At 35.6% G+C, this 19,211-nt stretch overlaps 3 protein-coding genes and 2 long non-coding RNA genes across 7 annotated transcripts; 4 read left to right on the top strand and 1 right to left on the bottom strand.

Moving 5' to 3' along the window:
• Window positions 1-757: 757 nt before the first annotated feature.
• LOC107424659 (AAA-ATPase At2g18193) lies at window positions 758-3,336 on the top strand. The gene is made up of 2 exons (XM_048479281.2): window positions 758-1,910; window positions 2,665-3,336. The coding sequence occupies exons 1-2, from the start codon at window positions 930-932 to the stop codon at window positions 3,238-3,240; spliced, it is 1,557 nt and encodes a 518-aa protein (XP_048335238.2). The 5' UTR covers window positions 758-929; the 3' UTR covers window positions 3,241-3,336.
• Window positions 3,337-4,636: 1,300 nt separating this feature from the next.
• LOC107424688 (disease resistance RPP13-like protein 4) lies at window positions 4,637-8,252 on the top strand. 2 transcript variants are annotated; one of them, XM_016034537.4, is made up of 3 exons: window positions 4,637-4,869; window positions 5,016-5,093; window positions 5,477-8,252. In XM_016034537.4, exon 3 carries the CDS (start codon window positions 5,485-5,487, stop codon window positions 8,032-8,034), a length of 2,550 nt encoding a protein of 849 aa, XP_015890023.3. In that variant the 5' UTR covers window positions 4,637-4,869; window positions 5,016-5,093; window positions 5,477-5,484; the 3' UTR covers window positions 8,035-8,252. The 2 variants fall into 2 exon arrangements, with proteins under 2 accessions (XP_015890023.3, XP_015890024.3); XM_016034538.4 differs by having other exon boundaries at window positions 4,996-5,093.
• Window positions 8,253-9,424: 1,172 nt separating this feature from the next.
• Window positions 9,425-11,680, top strand: LOC125419538 (putative glycerol-3-phosphate transporter 5). Of its 2 annotated transcripts, XM_060818774.1 has the most exons (3): window positions 9,426-10,445; window positions 10,922-11,250; window positions 11,379-11,680. In XM_060818774.1, exons 1-3 carry the CDS (start codon window positions 9,455-9,457, stop codon window positions 11,406-11,408), a joined length of 1,350 nt encoding a protein of 449 aa, XP_060674757.1. In that variant the 5' UTR covers window positions 9,426-9,454; the 3' UTR covers window positions 11,409-11,680. The 2 variants fall into 2 exon arrangements, with proteins under 2 accessions (XP_060674756.1, XP_060674757.1); XM_060818773.1 differs by having other exon boundaries at window positions 9,425-10,445; window positions 10,922-11,680.
• Window positions 11,681-12,451: 771 nt separating this feature from the next.
• On the top strand, window positions 12,452-13,809 carry LOC112492960 (uncharacterized). The gene is made up of 4 exons (XR_009639728.1): window positions 12,452-12,551; window positions 12,627-12,731; window positions 12,881-12,931; window positions 13,674-13,809. It is a non-coding gene; the product is annotated as an uncharacterized LOC112492960 (long non-coding RNA).
• LOC132804534 (uncharacterized) lies at window positions 13,553-14,126 on the bottom strand. Its single transcript, XR_009639729.1, has 2 exons — window positions 14,028-14,126; window positions 13,553-13,801 (listed from the first exon to the last, which is right to left on the bottom strand). It is a non-coding gene; the product is annotated as an uncharacterized LOC132804534 (long non-coding RNA).
• Window positions 14,127-19,211: the final 5,085 nt, after the last annotated feature.

Raw genomic sequence — 19,211 nt, 5'->3', positions numbered from 1 at the left:
AAAGAATCACAATTAATTAAAACAAATTTCCTAACATCAAATTTGTAAAGTTAAAAAAAAAAAAAAAAAGATAAAAAAAATAAGAGAAGTTCTTTCACAATTTTAAAATTACTATTATTCTTTATATATTATTATTTATATTTTTAATATTTAAAATATTCATAATTCATATATTCTTAACTAAATCATTTTTTTTTTGATAAATCATTTACAAATCAAACACTACTTTACGACAACTCTTTATAATATTTTTGAAAGAAACTGATGATTATGAAAATTATATAAAATTTTCTTTAGAGTTAGAACACTTTGAATAATGAAAAGATGTATTCGTTGAAATATTCGATTTTAAAATTATAAACGTCTTAAAGATGATTATTGTATAATTCTGAATATATTTAAGATATTCAATTACATATTTCTAAATATATTTAAAATGTTAAATCGTATATTTTAAATACATTTGAAATATTCAATAGTATATTTCTAAATAAACTTAAAATGTTTATATCTAAAACTATTTGATCGCATATTTAAATATATTTGAAATATTAAATTATATATTTCTGAACATAAATATATTTAATTAATAAATTTATTTAATAATAATTTTAAATAAAAATATAAATATAAATATATAGATTTTATTTTCCGGCCCACCTAAAATTTCAAAAACTTAAAAAAAATGTTGATGAGTAATTTAAAATTAAATTATGTGAAAGAAAAAAAGAATAATTAATAGAAGGATAAATCCGACACCTTTATTTACTTTTTAAAACATGACATCAGATAAGTCTATAAAGCTTAGACGAAACAGGATTTATTCATTATAAATACTTGGGATACACCAAAATTTCCAACTCACCGCGACTCGACTTGAATTGACTCAACTCATCTCCGAATTGCTGAGTTGCCCAAACCCGGTAGCCATGTTTTCTCTGAAAGATATTCCAACCTCACCGTCGGCACTGTTCGCGGCCTATGCCTCATTCTCGGCCTCCATGATGCTGATTCGGTCCATGGTCAACGACATCGTTCCCTACGAGCTCCGTGTCTACCTTTCCCTAGCCCTTCGTTCCCTCTTCAATCCTCTCTCCTCCGACCTCACTCTGCTCGTGGACGAGTATTGCAGCATGACTCGAAACCAGGTCTTCGACGCCGCCGAGGTCTATCTCCGGACCAAAATCAGCCCCTCGACCGATCGTCTCCGAGTGAGCCAAACCCCGAAGCAGAAGTCCCTCACCTTCTCCATCGACAAGGGGCAGGAGGTCACAGACACATTCCAGAACATCCGAATCAAGTGGCGGTTCGTCTGCACCGAACCCGATAAGAACACCCACAGCCGCGAGAAGCGATTCTTCAACATCACCTTCAAGAAGAAGTTCAAAGACGTTGTGATGGAGTCCTACTTGCCCTACGTGTTGGTCCGAGCGAAAGCCATTAAACAGGAAGACAAGGTTTTGAAGCTTTACAATAGAGACTGTCCGTCTTTGTCTAAATACTGCGACGATGATTATGAGGGTACCTGGGGTTCCGTGAATCTGGAACATCCGGCGACATTCGACACCTTGGCTATGGAGCCGGAGCTGAAGAAAGAGATTATGGAGGATTTGGATAGGTTTGTTAGGAGGAGAGATTTCTATAAGAAAGTTGGGAAAGCTTGGAAAAGAGGATATTTGCTATATGGTCCTCCTGGTACTGGGAAATCGAGTTTGATTGCGGCCATGGCTAATTATTTGAAATTCGATATCTATGACTTGGAGCTGACGAGTATATACAGCAATTCGGATTTGAGGAGGGTTTTGTTGTCTACCACCAATCGGTCAATTTTAGTCATCGAGGATATCGATTGCAGCATCGAGATGCAGAATCGGCAAGACAACGATCATTTTGATGCTTCCTACAGCGGGGTTAGTATGAATATGATCCCCTTCTTCTTCGTCTTCTTTCTTTAATTAATTGATTCTGATTAATTAATATGCCCCTTTGTTTAATTAATTGCGTTTTTGGCCTTTGACTACATAACTTTTTTGTTTTTTTTGGGGTGTCCATTTATAGTCTATACCGAAATTGGGTCCATTTATACTCTACAAATGAAATAAAAATAATAAATTGATTTATCATTTATGCACCATACCTTCAGTACACACACGATTTAACATAGTTCTTATCAAGCTCGAATTATTCATCAAGAAGAACTAGATTAATAGGATGGAGAAATTTAGCCCCAAAAAAATAAAAAATAAAAAATAATAATAAGATGGAGATGGAGATGGAGATGGAGATGGAGATGTGATCATTATCTGGGTGAATTGAGATTGGTTAGGTTAGATGGCACTCATTACATTGTAGAACTTGGCTTTTATGAAATGTTTTTTTTTTTTTTTGTTTTTTTTTGGGGTACAAAGAATACATGGACAAAACACAAAATATGTAATATTACATTCTTGAGCTTTTCAGCACTTTTGGTTGGCTGGAATTTGGAAGTGGAATCCATCCATGTAAGTTGATAAGGATGGGTTGAGAATTGAGATTCCCATTCTTACAAATAAAAGTAATATAAAAAATTGAGAAAAATCATTTCACCTTTCACTTTTCATCCAATATTAGATAAAAAGTTTTGTATGATTCTCCGTATGCATTTTTGTGTTGTATTTCTTGTAGCTGACACTGTCGGGAATATTGAACTTCATTGATGGTTTATGGTCGAGCTGTGGCGATGAGCGAGTCATCGTGTTCACCACCAATCATAAAGATCGTCTCGACCCGGCATTGTTGCGTCCTGGTCGAATGGATATGCACATCAACATGTCCTACTGCACCAGCAATGGGTTCAAGATCTTGGCCTCTAATTATCTGGGTGTTCATGGAAATCAGCACCATCTCTGTGGAGAAATTGAGTCCATTGTCGATAGCATGGAGGTCACCCCAGCTGAGATTGCAGAGGAGCTTATGAAGAACGATGATGCGGATGTTGCTCTTACAGGACTTGTTAATTTCTTGAAACGCAAGAAGATTGAGATCGATGAGAATAAGAAAGCTGAAGAGAGTGCTAAGAGTGGAGTTGAAGGAGAAGCAACTGAACCTCAAAATCAAATTGCAAAGAGGCAAAAAATAGATGATAATAACGTTAAGAGAATTGAGAGAATTGTGCGAAACTTTAGGAGGCCAATTGTGAGAGGCAGAAGAAGATCCTTTCAGAGATTTGGATTCATGCGCCAAAAGTATTTAAGTTATTAATTGCAAATTCTGAATCCATTCGGTTTTCAATGATATTTTTACTATATGACAGTAAATATTACTTCTTCATTTTAATAGAAAAATAATCTTCTCAGATCACATTAGTAAATTAAAGATTAGTAATATTAGAATAATGCAATTTTATATATATATATATATATATATATATATACACTTTTGAATAATAATGCAATTATATTAGATATAGAGAAAACAGAAAATTCTAATTAAAATTTTGAAATATTTTGGTTTATGATCTGAAATAGATAATTATTTTTATTATTATTATTTTTTATACAATTGGACTACAAAATACAATTGATTAAATTAAAAAACCACAAACGCGTATTCATATAAAAGGTCATGGGTCGCATGCTATTTGTTGGGAATACGAACAAAAATTATAATTTACTAACACCTATAATTTAATAATAACCAAAGAATTTTAAATTTAATGATAGGATCCCAAATCAATATTTGAATTTTGAAGTATCAGGAATTATATAAAAGGTTGGAGAATTTGGCAGGCTTAGGCAAAAAGTAACAAAATAAAATGATAAATGGAAGTTGGAGCCGATCTAGTTATTAATATGATTAGTTAGTAAAATAAGCAAACATGGTACATACGAGTCAGTATTCATGTTGTCTATCAGACAGTCGCTGTGGGGCTGTTCAACTTTAATACTAATGGAGGTTTTTGAAGTGAAGCTGTGACCCGAAACGTAGTTTCTAGTTTTATCAATTATTAAATATTGTTCTTTCCAATTGTTTTTATCTCTTTAGGTTTAAATGTAATTCTTCTGTTCCATGAGAACAATTCTACATTGAAACAAAACTAAAAATGCTTGTTAATTCACCAAAACTTTTCTGAAAGATTTTCCACAGACTAGTACAGTTTTTAAAGTTCTATGAGGAGATACTAGAATTTGAGGCTATTTATACAAAGTTACTCATACCAAATTTCATTCAATTATAATTGTCATATTTTATTTGACCATTTGCTTCTATTTTATGCACTTCGATTGTCAATTTCTCGGACTCAAATTATGAAATTTCTTATTTAACAATTTGACTTGCTAACTTGAGGGATAACCAAAATGAATTGCTTTTGCTGTTGCAAAATAAACATCAATTTTGTTCTATTGGGTAATAAGTTATAAATTTCCATACAAATATGCTAAAAACAAAAAGAAAAATAAAGAAGAAAAAAAGACTGGGCAAGCGAAGAAGGCAAGGGGAAGAATCCTTGCAAGTCACACACATAACAAGCCGTGTTAGGAGATAGTTGACTTTAAGTCCTTAGGTATCTGGGTTGTGTTTGACCATTTGACCAATGATTAAAATGTAATATACTAAACTACCCTTCCATATTGAAATCTTCATCCGCTTGATCTTGAGTAAGACCAAGGTTGGTTTTGTAAATCACGACCACACAAAAAAAGATTCCATGGCAGAATAATGTTTTCCTCATCTTCTTGCTCTTTCTCGTGCCTCCGCGAGTGAATTTTCTTCGCTGATTCCACTTTCATACTTCTATTTCAACTTCTTACATTTACAAGGCCAACTACAGCAAACTAAAAGGTGTCTCAGCAATTCCTCTGATCCTCCTCTCTGGTAGAGAAACGATTTGTAAGTCTCACCTTGATCCCTAAGTTTCTTTTAGATTTTGAGCTGATTTCATCTTCCTAATTTCTATGTGAGTTGCTTACTTTGTTTAGATGCTTTACTAGCTCATGTTTCCGTTTCTCTTTTAAGTGATTGCTCTTACATCTCAGCTCATCCGATTCATTGCAAGTCCGGGGCTTTACAAAGACCAAATCAAACACCACAACCAATAAACCCAAAAGTTAGTTGTAAGTTCTTCATACCCTTGACTCAAAATTCTACTACTCTTTTTTCTCTCGAATGTTGATAAAGTGGAAACCTCATAAAGAGATCTCATTCATTAGTAGGATATGTTTTCTTTTTATCACACACACACACACACACACACACACACATATATATATATATATATATATATGAGACCCAATTTTGGATGTTGTTTGAGACATGGGAATCTTGTAAGGGGAGAAAAGGGTGGTCTATTTGGAGAGCTTTTTGTTTTTTAATTTTTTTGGCCAATTTGTGAGATCAAAATTTTCGTGTCTTTAGAAATGAAATTGGGTTTGAGTTGTTTATATTTTTCAACATTGGTTATTTATTCTTTGACTTTTCCATATTTGATTTATGTAAGGCAACGACATGGTGGATGCTGTAGTAAATGTATTGTTGGAAAAACTTCTAAAAGCTCTGGCAGATGAGAGCCGCATATTGATTCATTTCAGAGATCAATTTGAAAAGTTAAAAAATGAGCTTCTATTAATGCAAGGCTTTCTTAAGGAAGCAGAGAGGGTCAAGCGGAAAAATGAGCTCCTCCGTGGTGTCATGGTTGTCTTAAGAGAACTGATATATGAAGCTGAAGACATACTAGCAGATTGTCAGCTTCAGTCCAATGAGGACGATCCAGTTTCTGGTGGTTGGTTAACGTGTATCTATCCTTCAAGACTTCCATTTCAGTATCAAACTGGGAAGCAGCTCATCGAAATCAATGAGAAAATTTCTGAAATTAAGAGAAATATTTCATCTTATTTGGGAGTGTCAATTATAAACCAACCTGAAGGGACAATATACGACCAAATGCCCAGATGGAGCTCCCATGTGTATGATCATACCCAAGTTGTTGGCTTGGAAGGTGATACGAAGAAGATAAAGGATTGGATATTTGAAGCTGATCGTGGCATACTAGCAATTGGGGTTGTGGGAATGGGTGGGTTGGGAAAAACAACCATAGCTCAAACAATATTTAACCACAGAGAAATGGAGGAGCACTTTGAAAGAAGAATGTGGGTATCTGTTTCTCAAACATTCACTGAGGAAGAAATTATGAGAAGCATGTTGAGAAACTTGGGCGATGCCAGTGTGGGTGATGATAAAGGTGAGTTGTTAAAGAAAATAAAGCAATATCTTTTGGGAAAGAGGTACTTGATTGTGATGGATGATGTGTGGAGCCTGGATGTTACTTGGTGGGATAGAATTTATGAAGGATTGCCCAAGGGCAATGGAAGTAGTATAATTATCACTACAAGGATTGAGGAGGTTGCGCAAAAGATGAGAGTGAAGGAAGCAAGAGTTCATCGACCCAAATGCCTCAGCACGGATGATAGCTGGCTACTATTTCGGAAGATTGCATTTGCACCTACAGGAGGTATTTGCAACTATCCGGAACTAGAAAGTGTTGGAGAGGAGATTGTTGAGAAGTGTAAAGGCCTTCCATTAGCAATTAAGGCAGTTGGAGGAATCATGCTTTGTAAGGAGCCAAAATATTCAGAATGGAGGCGCATTGCAGAGCATTTTAGTGATGAATTAGGAGAAAGTGGTAACTCTGTTATGGCTTCACTACAATTGAGTTATGATGAACTCCCAACTTATCTGAAGTCTTGCTTCCTTTGTTTGTCCATCTATCCAGAGGATTGCATCATAGGAAAAGATCAATTGGTCCATTGGTGGATTGGAGAAGGGTTTTTTCCATTAAGAAATGGTAGATCAGCAGTTGAAGCTGCTGAAGATTGTTTTTCAGGACTTACAAACCGATGTTTGTTGGAAGTGGTTGATAAGACATACTATGGAGCCATGTACAATTGTAAAATTCATGATATGGTTCGTGATTTGGTGATTAAAATTGCACGAGAAAGTGCATTTTTTAATGTAGACTACTTAAATTGTCGCCATCTAGGTATCAAAAATAGTATGGTTCCCAAGCATTTTATGGACAATCAAAAACTGCGAGCATTGTTATCCACAACTAAGACTGGTGAAGTGAACAGGCTTTCTCCAAATGTTGCAAAGAAGTTTTGTGAGTCTCGTTATTTGCGGGTAATGGATCTTTCTAGATCAATATTTGAAACCCCTCTCTCAGGACTTTTAAACCATATTGGTTGTCTTCAGCACTTGACTTACCTTAGCATAAGCAATACTCATCCATTGGTTCAACTTCCAGCCTCTTTGGAGAAGCTTTACAACCTTCAGATTTTGGATGTAAGCTATTGTCAAAATCTAAAGACACTTCCCTCTTATATTGTTACCTTCAAGAAGCTGAGGGTCTTAGATGTAAGTCACTGTGGTTCTTTGGAATATTTGCCCAAAGGCTTGGGAAGACTTTCACAACTTGAAGTGCTCTTGGGCTTCAAACCCGCCAAATCAAGCCAAATAGAAGGCTGTCGGATTGGTGAGCTGCGGAATTTAAATGCACTCAAGAAGCTTGGCCTTCAATTAAGTGAAGGGAATGAGATTGAAAATACAGAGATTGATGCATTGGTAAATCTACAAGAGTTGCAACATCTATCAATTAGTTGCTTTGATATTAATGATCAAGATCTCCCAACCAAGCTTGATAAACTCTCTCCTCCAAGACAACTCCATGAGCTAAGTCTTCACTTTTACATGGGAAAGGTTAGTCCTACTTGGCTCAATCCTATTTCACTTCCTATGTTAAGGTATCTTTCAATCTCCTCTGGGGATCTTGCACAGATGAATGAAAGCTTTTGGGGGAATGATAATAATGTTTGGAGAATTGAGGGTTTGATGTTGGAAAATCTATCTGATTTAAAAGAAGAATGGTCTATGATCCAACAAGTTATGCCATCATTAAGAATTTTGAATGCAAGCTGGTGTCCAGAGTTGGCAGCTTTTCCAATTGATGATATTGGGTTTAGAGGTGGTGTCTGGAAGAAAGAAGATTACACTAGCTACTGAAAACTGCAGCAAAGGAGAAAAGATGGAAATGTGTTGTGCATTCTTTGGTTCTGTATTATTATTAGTTTTTCGATCATATTACAGTCTTTGACAATTTTCTTTTTGTGTGTAATTCCATTCTTTACTTTCTGGACAATACAGGTGTGATTTTTTTGATTCATAAATTCTATAATATTCTTCATTCAAAATATTGTATAAAAGCTTACTTTTTTGGCTAATGCAATGCCCATTTTCTTTGGTAACTCATTGAATTGAAAAGCTTCCTCTGAAATGGCCATGATCATCCCAGTTAAGGATTGAGGTGCAAGTCCCAGTGACTCTCCACATCCAAAATTTTTTGTGGTTAATGGTTTATTATTATTGTTATTATTGTTTAGCAAAAGAAAGCAAACAATTCGGTCTAAAATTCAAAAGGAAGAAACAGAGTAAAAGTGATTTGAATAATCTAATATAACTTGGTCATCCAACCAATTGTATGGTAGCGGAAGAGGAAAAAGGTCCATAAAAAGTAAATAAATAAAATAAAATAAAAACCATTATTATTATTTTCTCTTTTAGTTCTAATAATTTTAGTTTTTAACCTTTTTTTTTTTCTTTTTTTTGTGAAAAAAAAGACAACCCAGTTAAAAGCGAAGATTGGATAAGGCCCAGTTTGTTCAGTAGTCTAGTAGGCCGGGGCCTGTATTTGTCTAGAAAGTTACCTACGTCGGGCCTTGAAGGCCCTTTTTGTTAAGAAGTCCAGTTCAGGCCCAGATCTGTACATTTTGTATTCCAAGTTTTCCACTTGGGGGAATTTGGCCCAATACCCCTGTAGGACCGAGCTTCATGAATTTTACCCCCTCAATTCATTTCTTTTTTGATCTACCCCTCCAATCTTTTAAAATCCCAAAATACCCTTATGTGTTATTTTTTTTATATGTTTTTTTCTTTCCTTTCTTCGACTTTTCCCCTCCATCTCTTTATCCATAACCAGACCTTAGGAGCCCTCTGTTTCCTTTCATGAATCGGCCGGATTGTAAGCGTGGAGACTGCGCGTTTTGAAGGAGATGGTGAAGAGGCGACTCAGAGAGAAAAACTGCAGGATTTTAGAAAGCCCTAGGAGCAGAAGCAGAAGCATCAGGTAGGCAACAGCTCTAATTTTGGTTGTCTGTTAGTGGTGGATTCTATCAAAGCTCTCCAGAATCATAGTTGTCTTTTTTTATTTTTATTTTATTTTTTTATTTTTATAATATTATAATTAGTGAATTCACAGAGCTACTAATTAAGGCCCTCATCCATCATTGTCTTCTTCTTTGATCAATATATTTAGGGTTATATAAATTTTGAAGCTTTTTTATGTCTAGGGGTTTCTGTGTAGATTGATGTGTTGTTGTTGTTGTTGTTGTTGTTGTTGTTATTGTTATTTTGAAGTTGGATTACAATGCCATCCAAAAATCTAAACCCACCTCCAGGTCTCAATCTCTTCCCATCTCTCAAACCCCCACAAAAAACTTTAGCTTTCCACCAAATCTTAGTCCTAGTAATAACTTTCCTCGCCTATGCTTCCTTTCATGCCTCTAGAAAACCTCCAAGCATTGTTAAGAGTGTTCTTGGACCAAATGATCACTCAAACTCATCCCTAACAGAGAGTAATTTGAACTCAACCTTATTGAATTCGAGCTCGATTGATGCTGGTTGGGCTCCTTTCAATGGTCCACGTGGAACACACTGGCTAGGCGAGCTAGATCTCGCATTTCTTTCCGTATATTCCATTGGAATGTATTTTTGCGGCCATGTCGGTGATCGGGTCCATTTGAGGTACTTTCTTGTGTTTGGTATGATAGGCAGTGGCATTTTTACAATAATGTTTGGCCTAGGGTATTGGTTGGGAGTTCATGTTTTGGGATTCTTTCTTGCTGTTCAAGTGGTTTGTGGATTGTTTCAGTCAGTTGGGTGGCCTTGTGTGGTGGCAATTGTGGGAAACTGGTCTGGGAAAGAAAAGAGGGGCTTGATAATGGGATTGTGGAATTCGCACACCTCTGTGGGAAACATTGTTGGATCAGTTTTAGCATCAGGTGTTTTAGAATTTGGGTGGGGACTTTCCTTTGTTTTGCCTGGAGTTTTGATGATTGTGGTTGGCATTGTAGTGTTTATGTTTCTCGTTGTTAGTCCGGATGATTTGGGGTTTGAGTCTCCCGGCAAGGAGATTGAAATGGATGCGGAAGTTGATAGTGTAAGGAGTTCAGAGGAGAAAGTGGAGTCAGAGAAAGCTGGTCTTCTTGAAACAGGGGACTCTGATTCTTTGGCCGCAATTGGATTCTTTGAGGCATGGAGGCTACCTAGTGTAGCACCATTTGCTTTCTGTCTCTTCTTTTCAAAGCTGGTGGCTTACACTTTTCTATACTGGTTGCCCTTCTACATAAGGCACACAGGTACTTGGTCAAATAGGATGAGTTTATATGAATATGCCATAAAAATTTTCCTATAGGTTGTGCTATGACTTTCCCTTCAGAGTTGGATTATATTTGTCTTCTTGTGGTTAGTGCTCTATAATGCATCATGAATTGGCAATGACAAGATGAGAATCTTGTCTCTGTTTCTTTGTTATTATTGTTATTATTATTATTATTTACTCTTTTCTTTCATGAAGAATGATGAGCATAAGAAACTCTTTGGCATCTGTGAACATACAGCTAAATCTGCTTTGTTTTGGGACTGCCAATAGGTTTTTTTTCTGTGTCTTTCCCCATAAAGATAAATATGCCTTTGGGTATTTAATTTTTATCATGAAATAATTAAAGACTGCTAAACGATCAAATCTGCTTAATTTTCATGGGCTCCCCTATGCATTTGAATGTGTTACAATTTACAAGGTTCTCTTATTTATGAATTCTGTTTGGCATTTTAGCTGTTGCGGGAGTGCATTTGTCACACAAAACTGCTGGGATCCTTTCAACTATATTTGATATGGGAGGAGTCCTTGGAGGAATTTTGGCGGGATTCATCTCTGATGTAATTGAAGCTCGTGCTGTTATATCAATTGTATTCTTGTTGCTATCAATTCCAGCCCTCCTTTTCTACAGGGTTTATGGAAGCATCTCCATGTTTGCCAATATTAGTTTGATGTTTCATTCTGGATTGCTTGTAAATGGTCCATACTCACTCATTACAACGGCTGTTGCTACTGATCTTGGTACTCAGACCATGGTTGGAGGAAATTCTCGTGCATTAGCTACTGTAAGTGCAATTATAGATGGCACTGGTTCTATTGGGGCAGCTTTAGGCCCACTATTGGCAGGGTATATTTCCACTAGGGGATGGAACAGTGTCTTCTTAATGCTAATTATTTCTATTTTCCTTGCAAGTTTGTTCTTGATTCGTGTTGCCAGAACTGAGATTAAAGCGAAGTTGAATGAGGGAAAATCGTTTTGGAACAGCATAGGCGGTCATTGATGGATGGAGGATTTCTTCTAATGCTTCATTTATGCATGGGTTTTTTCTGGTCAGATTAGTTCATTTGGGGAAGAATACGGTCATGGATTAGTTACTTGAGCCATTATACATGTATGTATTTTGTATCTTATTCATTTTACACAGGTTAGTAGCTCTTATACATGTATAGAACCTATAAATTCCACAAGATATAAAATTTGTTCAACTTCTTTTTGGTTTCGGTATTTATCCCTAGTCCCTCTATCTGTTAAATCAGGTTTTTTTTGTTGTTTTATTCCTTTCATAACCAGGCATTGATAAATGTACCCTCTAATAAAGTTTATATTTTTGCTAGAAATTTTTGATGTTTTTAAGTTGACAATTCTTTTACATACCCTTTTTATCTGATTTGCTTTTTCGTCGATGGAATGTACGATCCTGGAGTTGTGCAGCGGTTTTAAAGAATTGAAGTATATGGTGCCATATCATAAAGGTAAGCCATAGCGGCTGAACCACTGGCTCTTTCCCTATAATAACCCCTCACCGTCCAGTAATATAATGGAAAGAATGATACATAAGTAGGGGAATTTGGCCCAATACCCCTGTAGGACCGAGCTTCATGAATTTTACCCCCTCAATTCATTTCTTTTTTGATCTACCCCTCCAATCTTTTAAAATCCCAAAATACCCTTATGTGTTATTTTTTTTATATGTTTTTTTCTTTCCTTTCTTCGACTTTTCCCCTCCATCTCTTTATCCATAACCAGACCTTAGGAGCCCTCTGTTTCCTTTCATGAATCGGCCGGATTGTAAGCGTGGAGACTGCGCATTTTGAAGGAGATGGTGAAGAGGCGACTCAGAGAGAAAAACTGCAGGATTTTAGAGAGCCCTAGGAGCAGAAGCAGAAGCAACAGGTAGGCAACAGCTCTAATTTTGATTTTCTGTTAGTGGTGTTGGGAATTTTTTTTTTTGGGAGAAATTGTGAAAGAGAAATTGTGAAAGTTGTGGGAGGCATTTCTTGCTGAGAGATATGTATGATGATATGATGCTGGATGGAGTACAGCCAAGTAGGGATACATTCCATTCTGTCATCAGTTAGTGGAAAGGTGCTTTCATGTTTGTTATCATGGACTTTCATTCTTTCTGAAATTTTCCGTTTGGTTGATTTTGTTTTGTTGCAGGTGGATAAGCAAAATGCTCATTTCTTTGGTGTTACGATCAACGAGCAACAAGCCGAGTGTGGTATTGTAGTAAGAGTTACTTCAAATGCACAAAGCAAATTTAAGGTATGTATATTTCATATTTTTGCATTTAAATTGTTTATATACCATGTTTGATGACTATGAACTCTCTCTCTCTCTCTCTCTGCATCTGCATTTTCTTTTGTGTTGCTGGTGTGACATTAAATTTATAATCTAATTGCTTTATTTTCCAGTTACTTTATTTCGAGCAAGATGTGAATGGCGGTTATGGTTTGGCCCTACAGGTACCATATCTTCTTTCCTATTGTGTCTCCAATCCATTTTCCATTTTATAGTGCATATGGTTTTTGCATTCTGAAAGCTGTCATGGTTGTTTAAAAAATTTGAAGCATAGATGGAGTCAACAGTGCCAATGATCATATACAATTGGTAGAAATGTTTTGTAATAATCTTGTCATGTTAAACTGTCTGCTGTTATATCCTTCAAATTCTAAGTACTATGCGTCTCTAATTTATTTTCAAAGCATAAAATTGTGGCTGTGAAATTGTGATTTTGAATATCACACATGGGTAGAACTTAAAATTAGTAACCTACCTGTGAATGTGACAATGATGCTCAACTTCTCTTTTCAAGTGAATGTCATTGCATTGTTTCAAGTGGTCAAGTGGTATTGGTGTGGCATTTCAATGTATTTCTGTTCAGTCCTCTGACCTCATTCCCAAGGGCTTTCTTACTTGCAATTTGACTACAATCCTTTAAACAATTGACTTATATAATTGTACTATGATTTTATGTAGCATGCTTCTTTTTATTTTACTTTGGTTCAGCAAATCTTTACCTTTAGTCAATAATTTTGTCATATGGAAATGCTTTTTTCCCCCCACCCCTCATCAAGCCATCTAAATTTCAATATATATCATTGACACACAAAAATCATGACAGTCAATTGCCTATTTAATTAAAATTCATTTAGCAGAATCTCTTCCTATGCACATGCATTTGACATTAGTGTGGTCTCTTTACAGATGGATAATTGATCCTCCTCTGGATGTCAATGTACCATCAAAACGCACACCATGGCCTGATGCCCCTCCTGAACTCCCTACCAATGAAAATGTAGTGTTGGGCATCCAAGAGCATGCTGTAAAGCATCCTACAAAGACCCGCACATCTAGATCAAAGAGACGAAGCAAGAGAAAGCATGACACAAGAACGGTGGACACATAGGTTGCTTCAAAGCATTCTGAACAAATTTGAAAATCTTAGCACGAAGACGGCTAGAGATGCATGCTGCTGTGTGAATTTTAGGCATCATTCTTCAGCATCATAAAAAAATTTGAATTGCAAAGGCTTATTAGCACAGAGGCAGATGGCCTAACCTGGTATATGTGAAAAGAATCCTTCACGCTGGGCCAGTTGATAACAGGCATTGGAGTTTGAATTTTCACTTAATTTTTCACAAATTTTTTCTTTCTTTTATATATTTTTGTTTGGGATATCAGGATTCTGGTTCAGCATGCGGTATGCCAGCAAAGTCTTGCCGTGTCTGCTACCTTGTAGGACTTTGTATCCAATATGTTTTGAATCTTATACATAATCTTGGAACATAGGAATTATATAGTTGTGATCAGCTGGATTTTCGTAGAAAAAAAGATACCAAAATGTAATAAACAAAAAAGAAAAAAAAAAAAGGAAACTTCCATATTTGTGAAAGGATCCAATTTCTTCCATATTCAGATTTTGTTTTTAGTTTTTGTACTTGATTCTCGTGTCAATATGATGTGTAAGGAAGGATGATAATTTAAATGGATGGTATCAATCACTTTTACATGAATGGCTCCATGGTAGTATGTCCAAATGATACTTGTTAGGAGGGAATTAATTGTCTGGCTTTTGTAAACTATTTAAATACATGGATACCTATGAAAGTGTCAAGTAAAAATAACAGTTTTCTCATTGACTGTCTCGAATACAGGTGATAATATTAAAACAACTTTTTTGACCATCCCTCATTTCTATCTACCCCATTAACTTCTGTCCTGCTACCACATTAAATGTATACTGTGTCTTCCTCTCTCTTTCTCTTTTGTTGGTTGTGTACCTTTCAGCCTTCTTTCTTTGCATTGACGAACATTGCAGAAAATCCCAAAATCTTTTCAGTTCAGTTCACTCTCCCTGCATCATCTGAAAATATTCATTGTGGAGCCCATACACTTCAAAAGTATGTAATTAAATTGTACGTTTCTGCAGATCGGAGTTAACGATTACCTGGTATGTGGATATATATACATATATATATACATAATTTGGCTTTATGCTACTTCTTTACATAATTTTTTTTATCATTTATAATAAATTTTTTCCATCTTAATGTTTTGAAATCATGAACTCCCAATAGTAAACATAAATGGGTTAATAAGTAAGCCAAAAAATAAATACAATATACTTCATATTAATTTTGTTAATTGATTTTACGAAAAAAATTTCCTAAAATATATTTTACGTATAGGTGATAGATAAAGTCAAATATATTAGCCTAAGAATAAGAATTTAATTAGTCAATATTGTATTAAAAAAATAACATTTACTATAATTCATATGGAAATGGTCTCAGTGATCATTATTTTCCTACCAATTTACATGTAAGGTCATTGTTGACAGCTCCACTTAATAATGAATAAAGAAAAGGAGCAAAGGTTTTTCGCCTGGACCATCTCCAAAAGACCACAAAACTTTCTTTTTTTTTTTTTTTTTTTCCCTAAAGCAACTGGGTTTCAAATTTCAAACCCATAATTTATTTATTTATTTCCAATTCAGTTCTGGTGAAAATTTGTTGTCCAGTTAACCAGATAAGTGAAAATTCGCCGAATGAGCATGGATATGTACCTGCTGCATTGGAAAGGATCGAATAATAGGACTCCTTAAGTCAAAACTTTGTACCACAAAAAAAAAATAAATAAATAAATAAAAAATAAAATAAAAATTGGCAAAAGGTACGAACTGTACACCCTCGGGAAATTACCGACGAAACTGTCGGTAATTTTTCCAGAAGGCATTTGTAGTTTCCCGACAGTTTCGTCGGTAATTACCCAAGGGTGAACAGTGTAAATATTTTTTGCAAACTTTCATACACTTTTATGAAATTTTTTGATTTTCTCTCCTTAGTACAATTATAGAATCCATGTTTTGCATATTTTTTCATTCAACACACATTAGGGGGCTTGTGGGGTAAAAAAAAATGGCAAAATATGTGTACTGTACACCCTCGGGAAATTAGCGACGAAACTGTCGGTAAGTTATCCAGAGGGCATTTGAAGTTTCCCGACATTTTCGTCGGTAATTTCCCGATGGTGAACAATATACATATTTTTTGCAAACTTGGATACACTTTTATGAAATTTTTTAATTTTCCCTCCTTAGTACAATTATAGAATCCATGTTTTGCATGTTTTTTCATTCAACACACCTTAGGGGGCTTGTGGGGTAAAAAATATTGGCAAAATATGCCGTACTGTACACCCTCGGGAAATTACCCACGAAACTGTCGGTAATTTTTCCAGAGGCCATTTGTAGTTTCCCGACAGTTTCGTCGGTAATTTCCCGAGGGTGAACAAAGTACTTATTTTTTACAAACTTTGATACACTTTTATGAAATTTTTTGCTTTTCTCTCCTTAGTACAATTATAGAATCCATGTTTTGCATATTTTTTCATTCAACACACCTTAAGGGGCTTGTGGGGTAAAAAAAATTGGCAAAAGATACGTACTGTACACCATCGGGAACTTACCGACTAAACTGTCGGTAATTTTTCCAGAGGGCATTTGTAGTTTCCCGACAGTTTCGTCGGTGATTTACCGAGGGGGAACAGTGTACAAATTTGTGTACAAATTTTTTGCAAACTTGGATACACTTTTATGAAATTTTTTGATTTTCTCTCCTTACTACAATTATAGAATCCATTTTTTGCATGTTTTTTCATTCAACACACCTTAGGGGGCTTGTGGGGTAAAAATAATTGGCAAAATATGTCGTACTGTACACCTTCGGGAAATTACCGACGAAACTGTTGGTAATTTCCACAAAAAGGATTATTCACCGAAACCGTGTATTATTATTATTATTATTATTATTATTTTTTGTTGTTGTTCTAGATGGGAGAATAAAGTTGCAGAGAGAAATTATTAGACAGAGAGTGTGATTTATGAGTTGACAAGTACTTCTGGCTTAAAGTGTAGCAAATTCACAATGAATTTGGGAGGAGTGAAGCGGGACAATTTACAAATTGACAAGGAACACCTCAAGGTTATAGGAAAGATAAGATCATTAGTTTCCAGTCAAGATTTTGGATGACTCAATTGGACTTGGATTTTGGAACACAAAATTTCATTTAAATTTAATGAGTGTAATTTTCATTATTGGGGCTTGCAAACCATGACTTTTTTTCCTTTTTTTTTTTTTGGATTTCATATTTTTGTTTCAGGAAAGACTGTTAACATATTTGTTTCCTTTCTTTTACAATTTTCATATCAGTCAATTTCATATACCTACATGAAAACGATATATTTATGTTAAATATTACAAATACTAAATTTAAAAAAGCCAGTCATCTTCAAGTAATTAGATCTCAGATTGTATAAGATTACGAAGCTAGGTAATAGGGTTCCTTTTTTAGTAGCACTTTAGTACCAAGAAACATGTTCTCATTGTAGGGTCCTCAAAACTCGTTTGTCTTCTCTATCCAGCAGCTAGTACCTTCTATCAGATTTCACAGGGTGTGTTATAAATATAAAAATGTGTACATATATGGCAACATTTTTCCCTTAATCAGCATTTGTACTCATTTACATATAATGCATTCCTATTTTATCTTTACTCATTTACTGAAAATGCATTTGTATTTGTATTTAAAATGCTATTCCAGTAGGCGTTAATAACATAATTGTTTGGCTTATTTTATGTACTCATTTACTAAAAATGTATTTGTATTTTTTCATTACTTTTGCTTCAGGATTATAGTTAAACCTTCCAGCAAAGATTCTACGATTGCAGAAGTAGATACTTAGTATGTTTTGAATTGGTAAACTCTTTGTGATCAATGTCACAAATTTCAGTTTTACTGTTCTACGATGGAACATGGAGTGTATGTTCTGAAGGTACCTGGAGATACCAACGTCAAAGAACGAAGATTATACGTATCAAAAGGAATTGTACGTTGGCCGAACTTGAAGATGTTGTCTACAACGCTCTCAACTTAGATTCTACACAACATCAATTAATCTTCAAGTTCATATACCATGTGTGTTTGTCATGTGAGCCGTACGTTGTGGAAAATGATGAAGACCTACAAAGTTTTATAGAAGAGTATAGTTCACACAGACCTCAAGACAGATCTCCACTTATTGTTGATGTGTTATCCAGGGTTCCAAAGAGTATTGATAGTGCTGGATGTGTGGTGAATAGGATACCTACAAGTTCTGGATTTACGACTATTGCCCCACTATCTGCAGTTCCCGAGATAGCTACTTGTACCTCTGATGCCGACATGCAGTCCCCAGCGACCGAAATTCATGTGCCGGAAACTCAACCTGGATTCTCTGAAAATCAAATGTGTGAAAACAATGTGCAATCTGCGGAACATGATCATGATAACGAGCACTTCGAAATTAATGATTTGAATGAATATCGTGGACATGATTATGATCAAGATGAACAATTTGAGGTTGAGGTCAACACTGATCGTAGTGAAGATGGGTTACGAGACATTTTACATACCCAACATTCGGGACTTGCAGCTGGTGATAGTCCACATGGTGAGTCTCCTTATGGTAGTACTTCAATTGATAATGTGAATGATGATGTGCTTGCCTCTCCTTGTACCGAAAACCATTTGGACCTTCGACAGGATTCGACGGCAACCATGGCTGAACGTAGGGTCAACCATCGCTTCTCATCCGTCAATGCCCATGAAATCATTCGAATCAACCAAATCTTTGCGAGTAAGAATGTGCTACAGAAGAAGATTAGTCTTTATGCACTAAGGAGAAACTTTGAATTCAAGGTCAAGAAGTCGGATAGAGTCCGATATGAGGTTGTATGTGCAAACGACAATTGCGTGTGGCGAATGCGTGCTACCAAACTACATGGTGATAATACAGAGGCCTTCATGATTAGGGCCTTCAAAGATGAGCATATTTGCTCTTTAAATATCATGAAAAGGGATCATCGTCAAGTAACAAGTTCAGTTATCGAAGACATCATCCAGCCAATGTTTGATGGGATTTCAAGGCAATACAAACCTCGAGATATCGTGCATGACATTCGCTCTAATTACGGAGTAAACATAAGCTACAACAAAGCATGGGCCGCTAAGGAAGTTGCACTATCGGGTTTGTGGGGCACGCCAGAAGATTCATATGCAAAACTTCCTTTATGGAGTCACGTTTTGAAGAGCAAAAATCCGGGCACGTTTACTCGAATTGAAACTGATGATCAAAACAGATTTCTATATTTTTTCATGGCACTTGGAGCTAGCATTAGAGGGTTCCAGCATATGCGGAGAGTC

Source organism: Ziziphus jujuba, chromosome 7, assembly GCF_031755915.1.
Source record: "Ziziphus jujuba cultivar Dongzao chromosome 7, ASM3175591v1".
Taxonomy (NCBI): Eukaryota; Viridiplantae; Streptophyta; class Magnoliopsida; order Rosales; family Rhamnaceae; genus Ziziphus; species Ziziphus jujuba.
This window is presented reverse-complemented; position numbering and strand designations above follow the sequence as displayed.